The sequence below is a fragment of the Camelus bactrianus genome, chromosome 27 (assembly GCF_048773025.1).
Source record: "Camelus bactrianus isolate YW-2024 breed Bactrian camel chromosome 27, ASM4877302v1, whole genome shotgun sequence".
Taxonomy (NCBI): domain Eukaryota; kingdom Metazoa; phylum Chordata; class Mammalia; order Artiodactyla; family Camelidae; genus Camelus; species Camelus bactrianus.
The window spans coordinates 30296897-30313846 of NC_133565.1; the positions used below are offsets into that span (position 1 = coordinate 30296897).

Sequence of the window (16950 nt, forward strand, 5' to 3'; positions counted from 1 at the left end):
AACATAGTGATTCTATATTTTTACAGATTATACAAATGAATAAAAAGATTGTGGTGTGTATGTATGTACATACACACACACACACACACACACATATACACACAATGGAATATTATTCAGCCATAAAAAAGAATGAAATTTTAAGAGGTACAAACTATTATGTATAAAGTAAGCTACAAAGATACGTTGTACAACGTGGTGAATATAGTCAATATTTTATAATAACTGTAAGTGGAGTATAAACTTTAAAAATTGTACAACAGAGTCACTCTGTTATACAACTGTAACATATAATATTGTACACCAACTATACTTCAATAAATAAAGAGTGAAATTCTACCATTTGCAGCAATGTAGATGGACCTAGAGGGTATTATGCTTAGTGAAATAAGTCAGAGAAAGCCAAATACTCTATGTCATCACTTATAACCTATAGATTTATAGACTCTTGACAAGTATCAGCCATGCAGGCAGACTGCTCGTTTAAAGAAAACTGCTCTTAAGAGACCAACTACAGATGTGGCAGTTTGAGGCCCCTTCTGTTCTGTAGAGTTGGGGGTTGGTACGAAGAGAGCAGACTGTCTTCTCAACTCTCCTTCCTGCCCGCAGATATCCCATATTATCCGAGAGATTCGCCAGTTCCAACAAACTGCCTACAAAATAGAGCACCAAGCAAAGGTAAGCAGATAGCATTTTCAGTCGCTTCTGCTTTTTCGCAAGTGCCCTGGCTGCCCCACCCTTCTCCCTCCCTCCCCAACCCTGCACCCAACCACTCTCCCTCCCTGAATTCCCTGGGCCCACTCTTTCAGGAAGCCCGGTCCCGGCCCCCTGACCCGCAGTGAGTCCCCCTCCTTTGGACTGGACTTGTGATGACCTTACAGCCCCTGAGTTTTACCTGCCACGCGATGGTTTCTAATCATGTCTGATCTCCCCTGGGGCCGGACAAACAATGTTAATCACATCTTTTTGAAATGGCTCACTAGTTTCAAAATTCACAGATAGAAAGGGCACACCCGGAAAAGTCCCTGGTCACCAAGTTCCCCTCCCAAAGCCAACTGTTACACCCATTTTTGAGTGTGTATGGAAACACAACCAAACTTCTTTTTACTATGATATAGCACATTGCTCAGCATCATTCTTTTCCCCTTAATAACGTATCTCGGAGATCCTCTCGTATTGAGGCAGAAGCATCCTCATTCTTCCTTACAGCTGCAGAGAAATCCGTTTATTTAGCCAGTCCTCTATACTGATGGACAGTTAGGTTGTTTCAGTCTTTTGCTGCCACAGGCAAGACTGGGGCAAAAACACTTTGTACACCCAGGAATGGGAGAGTGCTGTGAGACTGTGAATCCAGGGGCCTGCGCCTGCTGGAGTCTAGAGGGGCTTGCCTGGGGCAAAGACCCAGGAGTTATCCTGGCTGGGGTGAGGGCACAGGCTTTCGTGAGGTGGGAGGGCCCGCCTGAGAAGGGCAGACACCCCCGGTGGCTGCAATGTAGCATCAGATTGGCCTGAACCAGATAGGACTGGGGGCATCTAGAAGGATCTGGAGCCTTGTCCTCAGGATGATGGGAAGCCCTGAAAGGAGCCTCCAGAACTAGATTAACTTGCATTTTTAAAAGATCCTCAAGATCAATTTCCCTAAAAAATTTTGATCCATTTACAGATAAAAATAACTGAAATTCACTAATCCAGACTCCAGCTCTGAATCCTATGTGACTCTTCTCTGCCCAGAGATGTATTTGCTTTCCACTCAGCCTCTTAACCTCCTCGTTTTCTGTTCACAGAAATATCCAGCTCCAGACACACCCTCAGGCTCACCCAAAAATCAAGCTCGTATTATGTCTCCCTTCTGCGCTCCTTTGTGAGAGATTTGCCCTGCTCCCTGCCATGTTCTGTGGACTCACAGTCTGTCTAGTAGCCGATAACCACAGCAGAGAAGAAGAATCAGCGGGCTGGCCAACTGTGCCACTTTTCCTTGCTCTTCCTTTACGTTCCCAGCAAGTATTCACTGAGCACTTACTGTGTGCCAGGCACTGCATCAGGCCTTGGCCCTTTTCTTAAATTCTCCCTCGAGCTGCCATGTGTATTGCTCCCTGTATTGCTACAAACAAGTGTTACTGCCTTTCAGACGCCTTTCCTTGACAGCTTTGCAGTGGTGGTATCTGCATCCAGTCTCCCACTAAAGCAAAACTTTTTAGGGGGGAAAAGTTGCTCATTACGGAGGAAACTAACCAGTCTGGTGATCCCCAGAGAGTTTGGGAGGGTAGAGATTTTGTGCTCTGGAAAGGGCTGTTCACTTGAAGCTACTAGCTAGATATAAAAGACGAATTTATTTCACATGGCTGTAAAATCGCCACGCATTTGTCAGTGGGTATGGGCTAATCTAGACTGTGGCATCTGAGTCATCTTCCTGGAGGTGCTGGGTGGGAGCCATTAACCAGATGTAATCATCGTTTCATCTGTGACTAATGGTCAGCATCCCGGACAGCTGGTTCTGTCCTGCACTGTAGCAGAGGGTCAATTAGCAAAGACACACGCAACAAGGACTTGATTTTTCTCAAGCATCTATCAGAAGATTCCCAAATACGTAATAAGAAATACAATTTTTTTTCTTTCTTCTGCTCTGGGTTTCTGTGGGGGAAAACAAAAACAGACCTTCAGTTTCAAACCACTGAGAAATCAGTGAACACTGGAAAGAGTCTTTTTGAAGGGGGGAGGGGGAAGCTGCCGGTGAGGTTTGGGCTCTGACTGCATCACATTTAACACCTGGGAGTCCAGCAAAACACTTGGGAGCAGTGTGAAGTGTGCAAGGAGAAGGAAGGAGAATGATTTAATCCATGTGGGGAATCTTCCTGATTTTCCACTCTAAGACTTTGCCCTGGGGTGAGCCTCATTAAAAAAAGGGAAAAAAAGAAAGGTCGGAGGGTGGGAAGGCTCTTTCCTCACATGGCCTCAGTTTCCACTCTCTCCTGGGTGAACATCTCTCAGTTCTATGTAATCCTGGTGTTTAAGTACATTTTCCAACATACAGAAATGTTGCAAGAATTGTGAACACTCACATCTCCATCACCTAGATTCTACAATTGACGTTTTAGGTGTATAGATATGGAGGATTTTTTAATACGAGCCCCAGATAACTTCATCTAGCATTCAACCAAAGAAAAAGTGGCCAAGAGTCATTTTGACCATATGTGATTTTAAATTACTATTAAACAGTACTAAAAAAAAATAATACTAAGAAAAATAATACTAAGACAAAATGCTGCTTAATGCATTTTTTGCCTCATGTGCAAGCCTGAACCCCACCACCACCCCCATGACAGTGCCTGGTTCCCAGGAGACACCCAGCATCCACAGAGTATCACGGAGGTCCCATAACCCTGCACTCCTTGTTCTCTTTTCCTTTTCTCAGGTAACCCAATATTTACTGGACCAATCTTTTGTAATGGATGAAGAAAGCCTCTACGAGTCTTCTCTCCGAATAGAACCAAAACTCCCCACCTGAAGCTGCAGCCGGCCCAGACCCAGCCGCCCCCGTGGACACGTGCTACACGATATTGTACATACTCGTTTGGTTTCTCTGGATTTTCTTCTTTAGTATGTGCTTCTCCAAGAATACAGATCCGTTCTTGTTCTTAGATTCCTGTAGAACCAGAATATGAATTTCTGCACCGTTTAAGACTTGGCCCATCCACCCCGCTCCCCCCTCGTCTCCTGCAGTGCCTGTTTCTTTTCAACACCTGTCCTCTTAGTCTGTCCTTCCCAGCCTCTCCCTCTTCTCAGAAGGGAAAACAGAACCCGCGCATACACGAATCTTAGGCACCAGTCCTGCTTCTGTCCATCCCCAGCCCAGATCCCTGGGTTGAGTTGGCCACCCAACATCCTCCTGGCATGTTCCATGTAGTTGTTCTAACTGGGTGGGGGGTGGGGGGAGGCGGGAGGGGGAACTCTACCCTGAAGTCCAGTCATCGACAAATCTTCCCGCTGATGGTGATGCCAATTTCCAAAGCAGCTTTTTCAGCCAAACTCCACAGGTCTCAAAGCTCCCCCGTCTCCCAGCGACCTGGGGGGAAGGGAGTCCTGTCCGCTGAGAACCACGCCCCACGACACCAACGCCACCACCTCGTTCAGGCCCCACGTCGCTCCTCGCTCTAGGAATAACACCAGGTAGCATGAATAGCCGTCTCCATCACACTGGACGAGGCCCTGGAACTTCCCGAGGAAAACGGAATCACAACACAAAGTCGCGCCGACTTCGGCCGACCGCTGCCCAGCACTCACTGCAAGTCGGGAACACCAAAAAATGTCACTTTTCCTCTTTGAGCCGCCTAACGGTCACTACAAGCTTACATTGAGATGCTCCAAGTCTGTATGCCTTGTGACAATAGTACCACATTGTAGATTTAGGAAATCAATAACCAAGTGTTTTTATTGCATATACTGTAGTCCTGTCTAAACGCCTTCTAGCAGGAATATAGTACTGTAGTGCTTATTCTGTGAATATTACCATCTATTTTTTACATTGTACAGTATAGAGAACACAGGTTAACTCTGAAGTGGCAGGCATGCTCCACTCCAACAAACAGACAACTTTTGCTGTAAGCAATACCTAGTGGTATGAGAATTCTATTTCAAGTCCTACAATATTTCAACTTACAGCTTGTTTGGGAAAAAAAATTTCCATTTTTGTAAAAATATATGTTTCCTGATTACCTCTTGCTAATAAATCTATTCTATCTCAGGGTGAACGCTGGAGTTTTGATGGGTTTCATTCATTCACTCGAGGAATGTTTGGTGAGCACTTGGTCCTTATCAGGCCCTGGGCTCAGACCAGGGGTCTGGAATGTTAAGGGGCACAGCCCCTGCCTTGGGGGCCTCATAGTCTGATGAAGGAGATTGTTGCAGTTTTCTATTGCAGACAAATCACTCCAAAACTTAATGGCCAGAAAACAATTTCTCACAATTCTGTGAGTTGACCGGGCCCACTTCTTGCTTGGGGTCCCTTGTGAAGTTAGTCACACAGCGGTTGAGTCTGGAGTCATCTGAAGGCTCGACTGGGCTGGGTGTCCAAGATGGCGCTCTCACGTGGCTGGAAGTTGATGTCAGCTGGGGGCTGCGCTGGCGCTGTACGCTGGAGCACCCACATGTGGCCGCTCCACGTGGCTTGGGCTCCTCACAGTGTGGCAGCTGGGTCTGAAGAGCAGCCTTCCAAAAGACTCAGGCAGAAGCTGCAAGACTCCTTCTGACCTGACCTCCGAAGTCCCAGCACATCACAGCCACGGTGGCCTACTGGTCTAGCGCATCACCAAGGCCAGCCTGTCACAAGAGGAAGGGAATCAAGCTCCTCCTCTCAATGAGAACAGGAGCAGAGTTTGCAGCCATCTGTAAGTTGCTAGAGAGACAGACCATTTGAGCCACACTGTCACAGGATGGTGTAGGAAGTGCCTCGGGGACACCAAGGAGGACAGGGCCATGTGGTAGGGCGGGAACTGGAACAAACTCCACAAAGATGTGAGGAGGTTGCAGGAAAGGTCAGGACGATTTGCCAGAAGAAAAAGTGGGCAAGGGCATGCCAGGCAAGAGGACCAGAAAAAGCCAGAAGCATGAAAGCACACGCTCGCTCAGGGAAGCGTTAGTGTGAGCGTGCAAGTTGCTGGGTTAAGAGATGGAGGTAGGATGGCAATAGCAAGCCACAGGGAGCGCAGAGAAAAGGATTCCCAAAGAGGAGGGCAGCCCGGGGCCGGCGCCAGTGAGGCTGGAAGCATGCATGGGGCCGCGGCCGTGGCCACCTCCTCGAGCCTCCAGAAGAGAACAGAGAAACGTGCTGTGGACGAAGAGTCTGAGCACCTCCCCCGGAGAAGGGACCCTGGGTCCACCCCGGACCCTTCCTCACAATCACGCACATGAAGGGTGGGTCACGGGCACAAGGCCTGCTGAGAGGCAAGGCCCGTTTCCAGAACGTCCCTGGGACCCGCAGCCGGCTGGCTCCGTAACCACTTTTCTGTTTCCTTCAGACACAGAACGGCAGTCCAGGCAGCCGGGGGGATTCAGTGAGCTGCCCCCAGCTGCCGCACGTGAGGTCATGAGTGTGTGGCAGGGGCTTGCTGGCCATTAGCTGTTGTTCCTTCATGAACTCTTAGTAGAGCCCTCACCTGGTTTCAGGTTGTCTCAGACACCATGGACTTAATAATGGGTGGTGTGATCAAAGTCCCTGCCCTCACGAGGCTTACGTGCTGGTGGGCGGTAGGCAGGGACATTTTTTTAAATACCCAGGGCAGGGGGACAAGTACCACAGGCACAGTCAAGCAGGGCAGTGTTGAGGCCACCCGCGGCTGGGACATCTGACCTGAAATTTGAATGATGCAAAACCATGATGTCATCGTTAAAGAAGCCGTGAGGTCAGCACACACCTGAGTGCAGGCGCGCCTGGCCTGGGCTGGTGTGAGGCACTGGGCGATTCTCTGAGGCTTTCTTCAGGGCCAGGATTAGGGTGAAGCAAAAGGAATACCCACCTCAGGGGTAAAACAAAAGGGGCTGCCAAAAAACTCAGTAATAAAGATAACAGTCTAGTGCAATAATTTTTTTAATATTTTAAAAGTCAAAAATAATGTAAAAAATCCATGATGAACAAAATTTTTCGATAACAACAGGACGGTATGGCAGATTTTTCCTCTTGCTTCGGGCTCCCTCCAGTGTGGCTTGGCGAGGCTCGGTGACCCTTCTGCAAGTGAGATGAAGGATGGCTCTAGTTTGAGAAAGGAAGTAGCACGGCTCAGGCTATGGGCTGGTTTGTGGGGAGGGGTGGGGAGCTTGGTCACGCCCTCTGCTTGTCTGTGGTTGGTTTTGGAGGGTGTCTCTTGGCCCCAACTCCATGAAAGAGGTTTTTAAAGGTCAGTATGTGAGAAAGATTGCACCTGGTCCATGAAGGTCCTTTGGCATAAGTGGGTTTCACAGTGGCAGATGGTGTCACCCTTAGGCATCTGGCTGCCCCCTCACCGGCTTTTTGCTCTCACCTCACATCTAATGATCATGGTCTCCCTCCCAGCAATGGTCTTGCCAGGACCTCTCAGGCTGCCTGGGCAGAAGTGTGAATTGTTGTCTCAGGAGGACGGAGGTGTCACCCAGACCCACCCACCCTCCAAGCGTTTATCGAGCGCCCGGGCGTGCATGCCTCAGCACCCCGCCTCGTCCTGACCTCCAAGAGCTCGTGACCTAGCTGAAGAGAGGAAACATGAAACAATAACCTTCCTGTTTCTAACTCCAGCTTCACACCTCCCTCCAGGTTCCTCATAACTAACTGTCTAGAAGCTGCCTCCACCTGCCTTACTGCCACCTCACTCAGCTGGACCAAACTGGCCTCATCAACGTCCCCGCCACACCTGGGCCTCCCACCTGCGCCAGCCAGAAACCCAGAGGTCACCCCTGCCTCCCACTTCAAAGGGTCACATGACCAGTCAATGTTAACCTCCTAATTACCCTTCCAGCCTGGCCACAGATCTTCATTGCCTCTGTCACCACCCTGGAGGAGCAGTTCTCAACTTTTTTAACTAAAGGACCCCTCCACACTCTAAACTATTGAGGTGAGGGCCCTCCCCCCCCAAAATAAGTTGCTTATATCAGTAGACATAATTGCATTACTGATTATTTTATTTGAAACTGAAACTTCAAGAAGGTTTTAAAATAATTATGTATTAATTCATTTAAAAATACCACCACCAGCAATTTCACTTCCGGGAATATGCCCAAAAGAACTGAAAGCAGGGTCTGAGAGACGTAATTGTACACCCATGTTTTAAAATTCTTTTCAGATTCTTTTCCACTATAGGTTATTACGTTATTGAATATAGTTCCCTGCGCTATATAGTAAGTACTTGTTGTTTATCTATTTTATATACAGCAGTGTGTACACTCATTTTTCACAGCAGCATTATTCACAATAATCAAAAGCTGTAATCGGTCTGAGTGCCGTGGCATATACTTACAATGGAATGTTAATCAGCCTTAAAAGGGAAAGAAATTATGATAAAGACTACAACATGGATGAAGTTTGAGGAACAAAATATTATGAGATTCCAGTTATATGAGGCACCTAGAGGAGTCAAATTTACAGAGACAGAAAGTAGAATGGTGGCTGCCAGGGCCTGGAGGGAGGGGTGTATGAGGCGCTGTTACTTACTGGGTGCAGCGTTTCAGTTTGGCAAGAACAAAAGTTCTGGAGATAGATGGTGGTGATGGTTGCAAAGCAATGGTAATTTACTTAACAGTCCTAAATCGTAAACTTCAAAATGGTTAAGATGGTGAATTTCATGTTGTGTGTATTTTACCACAGTTGAAAAATTTTTTTAATAACAAGAGCAAATGTGTTGTGTATTGACATGAATGATCTATTTTTAATGAAAAATTACTAAATTTTCAAAAACAAAAATAATTTAATGAGAAAAGTGGCACCACCTTATGTTTTTGCCAGTCTCTTTAATGTCTGGCTGAATAGAAGCAATCAAATCCCTCTATTTGCTGCTGCAGCCAATCCTCTGCTGTAGCCCACTGTCATGTAGCCTTTGAAAACTCTACTGTGAAAAAGGCAAATACTGTCTTAGTAGTGCTGTGAAAGTAGCTCCAACCCCACAAAGTCCTTTTGAAAACCACTTGAGACCAAGCCACCAGTGTGCCTTGCCTGGACTTGTGCCATCTCAAACACCTAGGCTACCTATATCCTCTCTTAGGCATTTATCCTTCCTCTGGCCCATTTTCCAGTTACAGCCAAAGTGACATTTTCAAACACAGATCTAATCATACATACCATTCTTCTTGCAGTTCTCTAGGAGCACCCATAGCTCTCAGGATAAATTTCAAACCCTTCAACAGGACCCCCAAAGCCCCACACCATCTCTCCCCAGCCTACCTCCTGGGCTCCAGCCACACTGTTTCCAACAAAATTTCTTTCCATCTCAGGGCCTTTGCACATGCTATTTCCTCTTTCTTCCTTACCCATCTTTCAGATCTCAACTCAGACACCAACCACCTCCCCAGAGAAATAGTTGAAGACAACATCCCTGTCATACATTCTCATGCCTCTTATTTCTCTTCGTTGCATAATTTGTTACTTAACTCCTGTCTTCCCCAATAAAGTGTAAACTGCAGAGGGCAAAAACATGGCTCACTCATCCATCACCGCCTAGCACAGAGCCTGGCACATGGAGACATTCTACAGTGAATGTTCGTTAAATAAATGGACCACATTTCTGTTATTCAAAATGGGAATCCCGAATCAGCAACATGGGCATTGCCTGGGAATCTGTTAGTAATTCGGGATCTCAGGTCCCAGACCAGAATTCCTCAATCAGAATCTGTGTTTTAACAACATCCCCAAGTGATTTGTGTGCACATGACCATTTTAGAAGCACTAGATTTGACCAAGCAAATGTCATTCCAGCCCCTGGATATGTTCGCATCCCACCTTTCCAACTTCACCCTCTAATACTGCATACACCACTGAGACCACACCATCGGTTGGTCTCATCATCAATTTTTAATTTTAATTTTTATTTCAGTTGACACCATCCTTCTTCAAATGTCCTTCCCTCCAGAAGCCTTTCCTGATTTCCTCCAGTCAAGGGCTTCACCTGTCTCCATCTCGGTGCACCCACCACCTCATGTCAAAGTCCTGCGTCACTTCCCTCCCATGAGACTGAGATTCCACCTGGGCCAGGGTGGTCTGACTCAGCCGGTGTCTCCTGTGGCTCCCAGCACAGAACACCTGATCCATGAGAGATGCTCTTGTCAGGTCTGATTCAGAGTGGGGCTGCCAGAGGAGGGACGTGAAAAGTAAAAATAAAGTGGACTTCATCGAAATTAAAAACTTGTGTGCATCAAAGAACATCCTCAAGAAAGTTAAAAGACTTAAAGAGCCATAATGGAAAAGAATATTTATACATTCAGTTTATATATATATAACTGAATCTTTGTACACTAGAAACTAACACAACATTGTAAATCAGTACTTCAATAAAAAATAAATAAAAAATTAAAAATAAATAAATAAATAAATAAATAATTTTTTTTTTTTAAGTTAAAGACAATCTACAGAACGGGAGAGAATCTTTTTGCAAATAATATGTCTGATAATAGTATCCAGACTGTATAAAGAATTCAACTCAGCAGCAAAAGGACAACAAATCAATTTAAAAATGGGCAAAGAACTTGAATAGATATTTCCCCAAAGACGATATACAAATGGCCAATAAGCACAAGAAAAGATATTAAACAATATTGGTCATTAAGGAAATGCAAATCAAAACCACAATGAGTTGCTACTTCACACCCACTAAGATGGTAATTAAAAAAAAAAATGACAAAAACAAGACGGAAAATAACAAGTCTCTGCAAGAGAAATAGGAATCTTCACACATTGCTGGAGGGATGGTAAAATGGGGCAGCCACCGTGGAAAACAGTCCAGCAGTTCCCCAAAAAGTTAAACAAAAAATCACCATATAATCCACTAATTCCACTCCTGTGATCTACCCAAGAGGAAAAAAAACATATGTCTACACAGAAACTTGCACATGAATGTTTACAGCAGCCTTATTCAAAATAGCCAAAAGGTGAAAGCCACCCAACCATCCGTCAACAGATAAATGGATAAACAAAATGTAATATACACACAGCAGAATACTACTCAGCCTTTAAAAGATGTGAAATACTGACACATGCTACAATTTGGGTGACTCTGGAAAACATCATGCGAAGTGAAAGAAGCCAGACACAAAATGATTCTTTTCATAATAAAGTGTTCAGAACAGGCAAATTCGTAGACACAGACATCAGGTTAATGGTTGCCAGGGGACTGGGGATGGAGAGAATGAGGGGTGGTTACTTAATGGGGGGTGGGGTGTTCTTTCCCAGATGATAAACTTTTTTTTTTTTGGAACAGAGAGAGGTAGTGGTTGCACAGCACTGAATTCACTAAATGCTGCTGAAGTTATCATTGTACATTTTAAAATGGTAATTTCATGTTATGTGAATTTCACCTCAAAAAAAAAAGAGAAAACTGAGTATAACAGTCTTCTCATTAAAAAGTACTCCAGATATGATCAGAAATTATTTGAATCAATTAGTGAGATAACTCTGAATTGTATGCTTTAAAATGATTAATCGTATACTATGTAGATTTCACTTCAATTGAAAAGAAAAACAGTAAAAGAGAAAGAGTGGCAGGGGGCTGATCAGAGAATGCTTCTCAGAGGAAATGTCCCACACTGGGCCTTGAAAGAATAGAAACCCAAGGTTTCTGGTGGAAAGAAGAGAAGGGGCAGGGGTGTGTCAGCTGAGGGAGAGTCTGAGTGATGGCCGAGCAGGGGCCTGGTGAGTCCAGGGAGTGAGGGGCCGGTGGCAGGTGGGAGGATCTGCCGGGTCCCTGAGTGGCTGGCCAGGGAGTCATCCAGAGGTACTATGACAGGGCTGGTTGGTGAAATCGTGCTGATGGTGAAATCCCTTCTGGCCCAACCTGATTCTATTTTTGTTCCATCAGCCCCTTATCAGTGCTTACATGCAATAATGTCTGTTTACCATGCAATTATTACCCATAATCAGATCAAGTGACTCATGACCCAGAAACAGTCCAGGCCCATTTCTCATTGCCAGGAAGGGAAGTCAAGAATGTCCTGCTCACACAGGGTGCAAACTGGCTGAAAACCAAGCAGCTCTACAGGACGCTCTCCAAAATAGTACAGGATAACGTATAACAGTGTGTGGTACAGGTTATTAATTCAAGAGTTTAGGAAAAGGAAGTTTCTGTGGAGGAGAGAGAACAAGGTGGGAGGAAAGGAATGGAGGTGGGGCTGCGCCCAGGACCTGGAGCTCACCTGTGGACTGATGAGGAGTGCAGTGGTGGTGAGGACTGCAGGCAGAAGAGGGATACATCATAGAAAGCCTTAAGTGACAACAAAGAAGTGCAGACAGTGAGAATTTGTGAACAACAAGTCAGTGAATGCGTCCCTAGGGGCAGACACACTCCAGCCCCTGAGCTCCTGCCTTCCCCAAGAGTGATGCCAACTGAACAGGGATAAGGTCCCCCTGCACGGGAGTACAGAAAAGTCTAGAAACTGGTGCTCCTTCACAGGGTCAGGACAATGGTGAAAGAAGTGGGACATACCCCTCAGGTGCAAAATTTAAGGGAGTGCCAAAAAACCCAGTAATCAAGATAAATAATATTTTAATGCAATATTTTAAAATATAAAAAATTAATGCAAAAAATCTGTGATGAAAAATATCACATTTTAATAAATAAAGCAATTGCACTAACCCCATATTCACATATATAACCCTGTTGCATTCACCCCAATCATGGCTATGATGAAACACAGCTTCTGGGCTTTTCTGCAAGCTTTCACACTTCCTTGGCTGTGAGCCCAGCATCTTCAGAGCTTAACCAAAGAGGTGGTGGTTTCCACGTTCCTGACTTCTTGAGGACAAACAACGCCTTCTTACGCAGTTGGGAGGACATATTCAGGCCGACTTCTCTGACCCACAGAAGGGAAATAACCGAGATGGCTAAGCAGGATGTCTACTCGTCAACAATGAAACTAGCAAAAGGTCCAAGTTCATGTTACAATCCAACCAAAGTTGCCCTTTGAGGCAGAGTTATACACCTCCTGCATTCATTACCTTTCCCACTCTTCAAGATCTCTGGTCACTCATCTCTACATTCATCGATCCATCATTCTACCCATCCACCCATCCAACTACCCGTGCATCCATCCATCCATCCATCCGTCCATCCATCCATCCATCCATCCATCCATCCATCCATCCGTCCATCCATCCATCCATCCATCCATCCATCCATCCATCCATTCATCCTTCCTTCTTTCCAACCAACCATCTGTTTAGTCATTCAGCCATAAAGCCATTTTCCCATATATCCATCCATCCCTCCTTCCATCCATTCATCCATACAGGCGTCCCTACAGACCATCATCCACCCAAACTACTTAACTAGTCCTCTGCTTACCTACGTTGTAAAATGAGCATGTGAATGTGAGAAGAGCTCCATCACTTACAAACAGACCTCCTTAACTTCTCCAAATCTAATTTCTTCATCTAGGAAGTGGGTGTGGGTATTTTCAAAGAAACTTCACAGGGTTGTCATGAGCATTAAAGAACAAAATCTATGTAAATGGTAGTTATTATATTGTTATGGCAATTATTATTATTTTTTTTTTTTTATTATTATTATAAGATGCTAGAGGTAGAGGGCAGAAATAAATCTGGTGAGGGGCCCAGGTTTCCTGCCAGGATGTTGACTCTGACGGGTGATCTGGAAAACCAGTTAAACCTGTAGGTAACAGCTGGGGAGGGGATAAAGTTCTGGCAGGAAGGGAGTGATGACCAGCAGATTTGGCCTAAAGAAAAAGGATAAATGAAGGCAGAGTAGACTCCTAGAACGGTAAGCAGGAGGCATTCTGTATCCAGGCATGGACTGGGAGGTCCAGGATCTGTGGCTGGTTGGATGCCTGACCCCCCTCCCCCCGATGCCTCAGGGAGAGTTAGAAAAGTGTGCTGGCCTCAATGTTCACTTTCATCCACCTGCTCCCATAGAGCAGATGCCTCCACTTGTGGGAAACTCTGGACTCAGCTGGCCAGGGGTTCAAACCCCAGCTCTCTTATTTATTAGTTGAGTGGCCTTAGACAAGTTACTTAAGTCCCTCAGTCACCTCATTTATATCATGGGCAGGGGTGGAGGGAATAGAATTAAGAAAGTTTATTCATGTAAAGTGCATGGCACTGAGTCTAACACATCCCTGGAGGAGGTGTGGACTGCCAAATGTGGAGGATAAGACCTGCTCTCCTCTCTTAGCCTCCCAGATTCCAGACGTGCAAAAACTGGGCACCAGAGCCTGAGACCACACCTGGCCCTCTGTCACCAGAGGCACCCATCAGCCTAGGCATTTCACCCAATGTACTAGTTTCCTGTTGCTGGGTATGAGATTACCACAAACTTAGAAGCTTAAAATAACACAAATTTATTATCTCACAGGTCTGGAAGTCAGAAGCCCACGTGGACTTGGCTGGTTCCTCTGCTCCAGGTCTCACGCTGCTGAAAGCAAGGGCTCAGCCAGGCTGCCTTCCTTTCAGGAGCCTCTGGGGGTGAACGTGCTTCCAAGCTTATTCAGATGGTTGGCAGAATTCGGCTCCACGCAGTTGTGGGACTGAGGTCTCCGTTTCCTTGCTGGCCCTGGGCTAAGGTTGTTCTCAGCTTCTAGTGGCCACTCATGTTCCTTGGCTCAAGGCCCCCATCAAAGCCAGCAGTGGTGGGTGGAGTCCTTTTCATGGTTCAAAGCTCTCTGACCTCCCTCTGCTTCCTCCTCTCTCTTGTTACGGAAACGACAGGCCAGCCAAGAAACAAGCACCACTCGGAGGGTTGGAGTACTCAGATTTATTACGCCGGCGGGCTCAGAGGGGCTTCTGCTCTGAAGCTCTGAGCACCTCCAAGACGTGCACATGAGGTTTTATAGGGTTAATTACAAGTATGGGGCTATTAGCCAATAAGGTTCAAACAACAAAAAGCAAGGAATCAGTACACTGGAGCTTATCAATTTGGAACAGATCACGTTACTGACACTCGTTGAGCTTGGATTTACGAGTTAGCCCGGCAGAACTTATATCAGTAAACCGACACTTAACACACTTAGATTTGTGACTTAGCTCGTTAGCCCAATAAACTGACACTAAACTTCAGATTTACGAGTTAGCCCAGCAGAACTCAGATCAGTAATCCGACACTTGTTACACTTAGATTTGTGACCTAGCTTGTTAGCCCAGCTGGGCTTTCCCTTTACACTCTGACTCTCCTGACTTCCTCTTCTGCTTTGAAGAACGCCCATGATGACATCAGGGCACCTCAGACATTCCAGGATAGTCTTTAAACTCACCTGATTCGAAACCTTAATTCCATCTGCAAAGTCCCTTCCCAGCAGCACCTAGATTATGTTTGAATAACCAGGGATGGAACCTTTAGAATTCTGCCCAAAGCCCCTGGTCCAGTAAGGCTCTGTTACCAGCACCAATCCTCAGCATCCCCTCTCTCGAAATACAGAGGTCCAGGAATACAGAGAAACCCTCACAGAGGTGATGCACAACTGGAGCTAGAGGGGCAGATGGACTCACCGTGAAAGTGAGTGCAGGCAACTAAGGACAGAGAGCCCAAGACAGAGCTCCTACTTGGGGTGAGTCACTATTACAGTGCCATGCTTGGGGCCAGGTGTTTTACCTATAACTAAACTATGTAACTGTATTGAATCACCCTGGAAAGCAAGGCACCTATTCCCATTTTACAGATGAGAAAACTGAGGCACACTGGGGGCAAACCACTGGCTTAGGTCCCACAGTGCATCTACGGTAGGACTAGAACCAAACATTAGTTTGAAACCGACCAGGTCAGTACCTTCACATCGCATCACCCCATCTCAGGCCCTTTGGAATGATCCAAAAAGAAGGGTCACTGGGGACCCAGCATCAGAACAAGTTTGGGGTTTGAGGTCTAATATTAGGGCCTTAAGTCCTGCCACGCTCCAGGTGGCAGGGATGGGCAGAAAAATGACATGGTCCCTGCATACCTGAAGGATAGGACATCGCAGAAGCTGGACACATTTATTCCAAAGCCAGGGACTTCACTTCCCAAATAGCAACCATGCAGGGTCTTTCCTGAGACATTTGTCTCAAAGTACACCCAACAGGCATCCAGACAGGGCCATTCATAAATGAAGATCAGCTTTATTGGAAAAGACAGTGTCTACTGGCACTGCTAATCTTCCCACAGACACGGTGTCCACACTGCAGTCCTGAGCAATCACCCTGAGGCCCTTTAAATGCAGATTCCAGAGCTGTACCCAGACCCACTACTCAACTCCAGGAAAGAACTGCAAGAATCTGCTCCCCCAGGGGCCTCACAGGCAGAGCCTGGGCTGAGAATCAGGTTTCCTCCTGTCTGAGGGAGGGAGATATGAGAGAGCTCAGACCTGACAGGCTCTGACTACACCAAAACGCCTTGGGCTGCAAAAGAACAGAAGGAGCAACGGCAGTAGGTCAAAGCTGAATTCAGACTCCCTCTGCACGCTTTCTGGGAATGTTACCATCAACTCTTGGAGCCTCAGTTTCCCCATCTATAAAATGGGGGGTCAACAAACTTCCACTTGGCAGGACGATGCTTAAGTGAAGAACTTGGTCCCACTGGGTGCTTGAAAGGTTGTTAAAGGTGGGTGTCAGTCAGGAGTAGGGGTTGATAGAGCTCAGTGGTAGAGTGTGTGCTTAGCATGCATGCACAGGTCCTGAGTTCAATCCCCAGTACCTCCACTAAAACAAATGAGTAAATAAACCTAATTACCTCTCCCCCAAAATAATAATTTTTAAAAACTTAAATAAATAACAAGCAGGTCTCAGCCGCTGTCTCCTCTCCCCTGAAGCAATCTCTGTACACATTTCCTTAGTTGAAATGTTCATTGCTCTACTTGTTTATCTGACACCCAGACTCTAATAAATCATCATCTTCTTTTTTTTTTTTCAGATTTGTAAAATAGAGAAAGTGGCCCTAGAGCTGCTAATATGACTTTCTCAGCAGAAATACTAAAATTCCTGTTGTGAGAAGAAAAAAAACCAAACTCACAAAGACAGCTGTCTCCCTCGTCCAGTTTAAATTCACTCCAAGGCACAAGTGACAACCAGGGGAATGTGGTTTATGAGAGTGGGAGATAAAGACTCTGGGAGTGGCGACAGGTAGAGAGATGAGAGCTCTGGGGGTGTAAACAGGCAGGGAGATGGGGGCTTTAATGGTGGGGACAGGCAGCACCCCTGCCCATGGTGCCTGCCAGTTCCTACAGATGGAGGACCCCGACAGACCAGGCGATCCAGCTTGCCGGTTCTTGCAGAGGAGGAGAAAGGGGAGTGATGTGGCG

The 16950-nt window shown here is 46.1% G+C and overlaps 1 protein-coding gene across 4 annotated transcripts in view; it reads left to right on the plus strand.

Moving 5' to 3' along the window:
- Positions 1-3897, plus strand: part of RASGRF1 (Ras protein specific guanine nucleotide releasing factor 1) — a 95022-nt gene extending 91125 nt beyond the window's left edge. For 2 of the 4 annotated variants that reach the window (XR_012502605.1, XR_012502606.1), the window contains exon 26: positions 610-640. Coding sequence is in view for 1 of the 4 variants with exons in the window: in XM_010955176.3 (XP_010953478.1) it covers positions 610-678; positions 3413-3505 (162 nt within the window). In the remaining 3 variants the exon portion in view is untranslated. Of the gene's footprint in view, positions 1-609; positions 679-3412 lie in introns of those variants that run through there. The other 2 variants (XM_010955176.3, XR_012502607.1) reach the window with 2 other exon arrangements.
- Positions 3898-16950: the final 13053 nt, after the last annotated feature.